Raw genomic sequence first — 8,384 nt, forward strand, 5'->3', positions numbered from 1 at the left:
CCAAATCCAACCCAGGGCTTGGAGCTTCTGTGCCGACTGTCAACGCTACTTCCGTACCCAGACCTGTTTGGAGGCTCACCGTGTGGTCAAGTTGCATCCTGATGGAAAAGGTGGAACCGTGCCATGGTCGTACTGTCAGCGGTTTCACCGGTGTGTGGACTGTGGCAAGGTGCTGGACCTACGCGAGGCGGATCCCGACAAGCCCCACGTGTGTGGGGAGGGCAAGTGTCGCATCTGTAACGAGACGGTGCCCTCGGACCACCTGTACTTCATGCCTTTTCCATGGCTGCCCCCGGTGTTTTGATCCCGAGACCATGAACACCCTCAAGCATTTCACCATGGAAGAGCTGCACACCAACACGTTGCACCGAAGCAAGGCCATCCGGGACGCAGGGTACACAGTGGTGGAAGTTTGGGAGTGTGACTTTGACCAGGTGCTCCAAGGAGACCCGACGCTGACGTCTCTAGCCGTGTCCGCAGAGAGGGCCATCCCTCTAAACCCTCGGGACGCCTTCTTCGGGGGCCGAACCAACGCGATCACGCTGCGCCAGGATGTGGAGGACCTTCCCGAGAGGAGTGAGATTCGCTACGTGGACTTTTGCTCCTTGTACCCCTGGGTGAATTTCTACCAACCTTATCCCGTGGGTCATCCGGAAGTCATCACGGAGCAGTTCGAGGAGGATCTCGCGGTCTACCGAGGGCTCCTCAAGCTCAAGATCCTTCCCCCCAACGACTTGTTCTTTCCGGTGCTCCCCGTTCACCTCAACGGCAAGCTAGTGTTCCCCCTCTGCGCTGCCCGCGCCAAGGCCTCGGTGCAAGGGACGTGCTTCCACAGCGACGAGGAGCGTGCACTGCTGGGTACCTGGTGCCACCCGGAGGTGGACGAGGCCCTGCGCCAGGGCTACAGGATCCTGGAGGTCTACGAGGTGTGGCACTGGGACGACTGGGAAGTCTTGTTTCAAGACTACGTGAGTACCTTCCTAAAGATCAAGCAGGAGGCATCGGGATGGCCTCCGGAGTACACCACCGAGGCACAGCGGGCGGACTACGTGGCCCAGTACGAGGAGCATCAAGGCATCCGTCTGGAGCCCGCCAAGATCCAGAGCAGCCCCGGACTGCAGGCGATGGCCAAGCTGCTCCTGAATAGCATGTGGGGCAAGTTTGGGGAGCGGACCAACCGGCGCCAGACCGAGTTTCTGGAGGACCCCGAACGCTACATCGAGCTCCTGATGGTGGACGCCGCGGAGGTCAAGGACGTAATGGTCGTCAACGAGGACTACCTTTAAGTCAGCTACGAGCTGCGCAAGGAGTTCGTAGTCCCCCGACGCCACACAAACGTGGTGTACGCGGCACTCACAACGGCGTACGCCCGCCTCAAGATGTACGACGTGATGCGCCAGCTGAAGGAGCGGTGTCTGTACCACGACACCGATAGTGTGATTTACACCTGGTCCCCGGGCGATTGGGAGCCCACCTTGGGCAACTACTTAGGCGATTTGACCAACGAGCTCCAAACTGGGGACGCCGTCGTGAGGTTCGTCTCCACGGGCCCCAAGAGCTACTCCTTAGTGACACGCCATGGCGACTCGGTCTGCAAGATTAAGGGTCTACACCTCAACGTGCGGAGTGCCGACGTGATGACCATGCAGACCATGGAAACGTTGCTCGAGGGTCTGGAGGGGTTCCGCGTGGTCACCGAGCCGTTTTCCATTCGACGCGACGTGCGACGGTGGATCTTACACACCGTCCCCACCCAGAAGACCTTTCGCATTGTCTACGACAAGCGGGTGATTCTCCAAGACGGGATCCACACGCTGCCTTACGGTCACGTGGGCTTGTAAATAAAAGAAGAACCGTCACCTTACCCTGTTCAGTGTACAGAACGATGCCGTGCTGCGCGCCAGACCCCACGAACCCTTTTGTGCAGTGCCGCTCCAAGTGGGAACGTCTGCGCTGCATGCTTGCGTGCTGTCGAGGGCAAATCGAGATCCACGCCTCCAAAATGGATGGCCCCCCGTACGAGAAACGCCGACGTGAAGACCCAAAAGAAGAAGAAGAAGGCTTGGGATGCGCTCCTCCACAGGACGTACTACAACCCACGGAGTGCGGGGAGCTTGGGGGGAGTGGCCAAGTTGGCGCGGGCTGTGAGGGGGAAGGTGAGCCTGAACTACGTGAAGAACTGGTTACGTTCACAGGCCACCTCCAGCCTTGACGTGCCCGCACGTAGGACCTACCGCAGACAACAGGTCCTGGTTCAAGGCATGGACGAGCAGTGGCAGGCCGACTTGTGCGACATGCAGGCGTTCCACCGGGACAACGAGGCGGTCAAGTACCTCTTGACGGTGATCGACGTGCTCAGCAAGTTCGCCTGGGTGGTGCCTCTGAAGGACAAGACGGGCACCAGTCTGGTGGAGGCGTTCACCACCGTGTTCCGAAGGGGTCGCGTCCCGGAGAAGCTCCAGACGGACGATGGCACCGAGTTCCGCAACCGGGTGTTTCAGGACTTTCTGAAGAATCGGGGGATTCGACACTTTTTCACCAAGAGCGAAGCTAAGGCCAGCGTGGTCGAACGGTACAACCGGACGTTCAAGGGGTGGATGTGGCTGTACTTTACCCACCACGAGACCCGGCGGTACCTCGACATCCTCCCCGATCTGGTGGACAACTACAACCACACCTACCATCGCAGCATTCGGAGGGCCCCGCGGAGGTGGTGACCCCGGACGATGCCCAAGAGGTGTGGGCCACGTTGTACCCCGAGGCGCCTGCGGCCGAGGCCATCACCGGCGAGACCCCCACGGCAAAGAGCAAGAAGAAGACACCGCCACGCTTCCAGGTGGGGGATCAGGTACGCCTCAGCAAGGTGAAGCAGACGTTCACCAAGGGCTACCTCCCCAACTGGACCGAGGAGGTCTTCACGGTGGGTCAGGTGCTAGATCACGTCACCCCTACGGCCTACATCCTTCGCGAGTGGGACGGCGACGCCTTGGAGGGCCGCTTCTACGAGCCCGAGCTGCAGAAGGTGCACGTGACCGAGGCCCACCCCTTCAAGATCGATCGGGTGCTGAAGACCTGGAAGCGTGGGGGCCGCGGCGAGTACTGGGTCCACTGGAAAGGCTGGCCCGACAAGTACAACAGCTGGGTGCCCGCCACGGAAGTGCATAAGGTGCTGTGAGACCCTGGAGGCACCCCAGTCTACCCTGAAGTCGCGGCAGCATCATGGACGAGGACTCCAGCAGCATGTACGTGACCCTCTCGAGCAGCGCCGTGGAGGGGGCCGACGCCGCCAACCGCATCGGGGACTTTACCCTCAAAGCCCCCGACCACATCGCGATTCCCAAAGATGGGGAGTGGGAGGTGGGGTTGTCCCAGCTCATCTTCCCCCAGACGTGGAATCAAGTGGACCCCGAGTACGAGTACCACCTGTGGGTCTTCCCCAGCCAGGCGAAACCCCTGCAAACCGGAGAGACCACCCGGAAACACGTCTGGCACAAAATCACCGTGGGGCCCGTGGGGCACCGTGGGGAGAGGGAGGGCCCCTCTGCTTCATCTGGCCTTTTGACATTTACAAGAAAGTAACGCTGGCCGTGAATGGATGGAACCAAGCCCGCATGCCCACCTACGTTAAACTCAGCCAACGCTACTTGGTCTTCCAAGGGGCCACCGATAAACCGGCCCACACTACGGGCAACCTAGAAATCTGGGAAAGCCAGCCGATTGACCCCAACGTCTCCACCCGTAAATTGGCCAGCCGCCGCCGCCGCCGCCGTCAGGTCCTCCAACAACGTGGAGGGAACGCTCTGGCCGCCCTCCTCCCAGCCGTGGCCAAACGCTAGCTCCCCGCCCTCGCCAAAAACGTGGCCCTCCCCCTCGCTGGAGGGATGGTGGGTCACATGCTGGACAGTGCCCAAGACAAGGCCCCCAACGCCACCCGTCTCCTCAAGCACCATGGTCGCGAGCTGATCAAGGACCACCTCGACCTCTCCCTCCCACGTCAGCCTAAGCGCCGACGCCTTCCTCCCGTCGAATACCTCGACGACGACGACGACGACTTCCCACCCCCACCACCACTACCTAGAGTCCAACCCAAACCTAGGGCTAAACCTCGACCGAAACCCAAGTTGATCGCAGCCTAAAAAAGGAAGAGCCCACCCCCACCACCCTTCAGTTCGCGCCGCCACCATGCCCACCCGCAAGACGCCACCCACACCCGCCTTGCGACGCATGGCCCTGGTGCCCGAGGAGATCGTCCAAGGACTCGTCACCGAACGTTGGTGGACCACAGCCCCTGAACTCCAAATCATGGTGGCTATGGAGCGACGCCTGCGAGCTCTTCTCGAAGACAGCATCCTCCCTCCCGACGTCCGGATGCAACGGTACGCTCAACTCTACAACAAGTACCGAGCCATGGGCCGCCTCGCTCAACTTCCTGGAGCCTCGAGAGCCGCTGTAGCAGCACCGCCACCCCAACCCGCACCTCTTCCCGAGCCCGAGCCTGAGCCTGAGCCGGACCTGGACCTACCCGTCCCACCCCTCGAGACGCCTCGGAAGAGACCCCTCACGACCCTACTGGCCAAGAAGAAGCGGCAACCGATGCCCAAGGCTAAACAGCTCCCAACTTGGGACCCTCGCCCCCTCCACCCTGCCCGATCTCGCCGACTTTCTCACCCAGCCACGGCAAAAAAAGATGAAACCCACACGGAAAGCCGTCAAGACATGGTCCCGCTACTAAAAAAGACGATAACACCACTAAAAAAACCCCTAGTAATAAAACGTTTATTTAAAAAAAAACAGTGTCAAGTCTCTTCTTCTTCTCTCTCCCGTAAACGGTCAGCCATACCTTCCCTAATGTTTACGTTCAATGTGCTAATGAAGCGAAGATTTTTCGATTTTTGCATTCCTGTTCCTCACTTCACACCACCTGTCACCTGTCACTCACTCCCAAACCCAAAGAAAAAAAAATATCCTACCAAGTGTCACCCGTCATTTCGAACCTTGTTTCACCATGACAAGCACGTCCTCCACCGCAGCACACCAACACGAAAACAAAAAAGAACAAACTCAATTTGCGTTTGGGAACAACACGGAGAACGCCTTCTGGTCCGCCAGTGTGTTGACCCCCACCACATTCGCCGCTTTACCGAACAACTCTACCAACTCGTTGAAGCCGAACTTCGCAGCCTCGCTCTGGGTCAACTGAGTCACAAGAGACGCAAAGCCTTGAACCTCTACCGAGACCTGATCGAAAACCAGCTGGGACAACTCCTCAAACAAACCTTCGAACTCGACGTCTACCAAAAAGCAAAACAACCATGTCAGGACTCGTCCCTGCTCTCACCACCCTGACCTTAGCCTTCTTCACGGGAACAGCTCTCGCCCTAGGCGCTTACTGCGGAGGACGCCTGGCTCTCACGCTACTCGCTAGAGACCTCCTACAAACCCTGCAGTCCCTAGACCCAGACCAAGACACGATGGAAAAACAACACTCTCTTTATTCAGACTAAGCCTGTACATGTACTTGTCATCATGATCTGAAATAAAATCAGTAAAAAAAAAAAACATCGTGTCGTTGCACTGTTCTAACGTTCCCTCCGTAGTGGAAACACTGCGCTCAGATCCACCCCTAAATCCTTCGCAAGGGTCTCCAGCTCAGGGTCCTCGTGGTGACACACACCGTACGCGTAAAGACGTTGCAAGAGGTGGCCATGACACAAGGGTTGACCACGACACCCGAGGCGACCATCACACCACCTAGCATGATAGGGTATGATGCACCAACACAACAGACGCTTGTTTGCCAGCTCCGGAAGGTCTCGCATCAACGGTGACTTGCGAAGCAACACCTCTGTGAAGTAGTTCTTCGTCACCTCCTCGTCGTTTAAAAGACCCATCATCCTTGGATCCCAAAGGACACCTACCCGACGCATCGCCCTCATCTTCTCATCCCAAAGAGGACTCCACCACTTGCTCCCCATAATCGTTGGAGTTGTAGGACCAATGTAGACATCCTCGGGCCCAACCCATTATGCTCGGTAAGGCCACCGCTTCTCTCCAGTGGAATCTCTAAACGAATACACTTCCACCCGTCCCAGCGTGGGAATCGTCGAACCACTGTGCCTGTGGTACTCCTCGGTCCGCTCCAAGACAACACTGCTAGTCGCCATCATGGGTCTAAAAAACAACACCCTAATTCACACGGTGACTCGGTGACACTGTGACACAGGAATCCCGTCGGCCTTGTTATCTTCATGCATCGTGACATTGACGTCCTCGCCTGTAACGCATTCCCGAGCCACTATATCCTCCCGTTCAGAAGGTTCCTCGTCACTCCCACGCTTGGCGGCTACCCCACCACAATCGCCTCTCGATCCCTTTCAAACGTTACGTTAAGAATCTCAATCTTCGTGTCCCACACCAGCGTGAAAAACCGCTTTGGATCCTGCAACACCTCCGTCCTCACACCGTTCGCCACGCCGTAAGTACGCTCTCGCTCCGCCATCATGAACAACAAAATCACCCTTGTTGATCCTGAGTTAAAATTTGCATCCTGACATGACAGCTCGTCCTACGTCACACATTCCTGAGCGGCTTATAATTTTAATTTTATGCAAATTTTATTTTTTTCTCGCTCTCTGATTGGTTTCTTTTTTTTGACAGCTGTGACGTCACACATTCCACACATCCTGATCGGTGCAAAACGCTAATTTTATGCAAATTTCGGCTTAGACATACCCCCTCATACTACTGCTGTTCCAGTCTAATTTATTTTTTCGGTATGACTAGCAATAATATGGCCAAAAATGGTCATTTTCGCCAATCCCGGCCACTTTCATATAAAGAAGCTAAGTCCACGTTAAGGCCGGGCTCTTTTTACTTCTGGAGCACATTAGGGCCTGAAAATGTTCTTAAAGTATCGGAAAGGAATTACACAAATTTTCAACAATATTTCGACTGTGTTTAGTTTATTGGTGATTTGTTTCAGATATCCCAACGGAAGTGGAAGATGATGATGATAACGAAGAGGATGGAGATAATCGTAGGAGAAATCGTATGTAGAGTTCATTGAAATAAGGGATAGGGTTAGGGTAGGGAAGAAAAAAATAGACGATGAATAACTAAGTTGCAAAGCAAGGATTTACTTCTTACGTCTTAATTTTATGTCTATAATCTCAGAGGCGAACATAATATTTCTGAAAAGCTTGGGGGAGAAAACACAAGTAGCATATGGCGCGAGTGAAATTTTAGACGGCTACCCTTATATTTTAATCAGACCAATCCCATACTGAATTCTGCAAGAAAAAGTTTTATTAGAAGAGACTATAAGAGTCTCTGGTGGACTCAGTCAATCCTTGGTTATCACACCTAGTGAAACAGCGCTACCAGCTGTCACATAATTTGTAGTTTAAGTATTTGTACCAAAGGTTTAAAATCGGTTGCTGCTACGGGATGCAATAAAATGTTGCTCTGGCAATGTGATGATGCTAACTGTCTGTCCTTTTTTAAAAGTTGGGTTGAGCAACAAATGCCTCAAGACACTCGATAAAGGTAGGGTAGATTTTAAGCCACACCGTCAAATCACAACTCCCTGGTCAAATTTATCGCAAAGAACTTTAAATGAGAAACGTTACTTATTTGATTTTTTTCCATTAGTTCGTGTGTGTAATAATGCAGGCCGACACGGTCACGCGGTAACCAATAAGAAAGAAAAAGACTGCTTTGGTATGTGATTCTCCTTGGCCTTATGGGGTCATTTAAAATAAGAGGAAAATAGAGAAGGTACGCCTGATTGCAAAATGGGTGGAATTGAGATGAAATGACCCTCTACTACGAAAGCAATGTTGTGAAGTTTCATAATAATGAAAAATATATATTTCTGTGCTTTTATTGGTTCATTTGGGTGTTTTTTGGTTATTTTCTTTCGATTTTTAAAATTATTTCTATCCTTTCTAATCTCTACAATAGTCAATATATATATATATATATATATATATATATATATATATATATATATATATATATATATATATATATATATATATATATATATATATATATATATTATATATTTTTAAAATAAAATGTATTTCAAAACAATAAAAATTACCCCGAAATCATATTTCAAGATTTTTTCAGTTAAAAACCTGTTTTTTTTATATAGTGGCGATAAGGTAGTTGCGACTGTGTATGTTACTTGTGTATTGCAGCTAACACATGCTTGGGGCGTCCAAGTGTGTTTCGCCTTTGTGAAAATCGCCAAGGTACTCTACGGTGTCCAAAGGGAAAGGTCATCTTGGTGGCGTACGCGAACTACGGTCGCACGGCTAAAGGAGTGTGCCGACACAATTCGATAAAAACCACTCGTTGCTACTCCAGGAAATCCAAGA

At 53.1% G+C, this 8,384-nt stretch overlaps 1 protein-coding gene across 1 annotated transcript; it reads left to right on the plus strand.

Annotated features, from left to right (window-relative positions):
- Positions 1-1,885: 1,885 nt before the first annotated feature.
- On the plus strand, positions 1,886-3,175 carry LOC116617272. The gene is made up of 3 exons (XM_048732913.1): positions 1,886-2,131; positions 2,196-2,555; positions 2,690-3,175. The coding sequence occupies exons 1-3, from the start codon at positions 1,886-1,888 to the stop codon at positions 3,173-3,175; spliced, it is 1,092 nt and encodes a 363-aa protein (XP_048588870.1).
- Positions 3,176-8,384: the final 5,209 nt, after the last annotated feature.

Source organism: Nematostella vectensis, chromosome 9 (genome assembly GCF_932526225.1).
Source record: "Nematostella vectensis chromosome 9, jaNemVect1.1, whole genome shotgun sequence".
NCBI lineage: Eukaryota > Metazoa > Cnidaria > Anthozoa > Actiniaria > Edwardsiidae > Nematostella > Nematostella vectensis.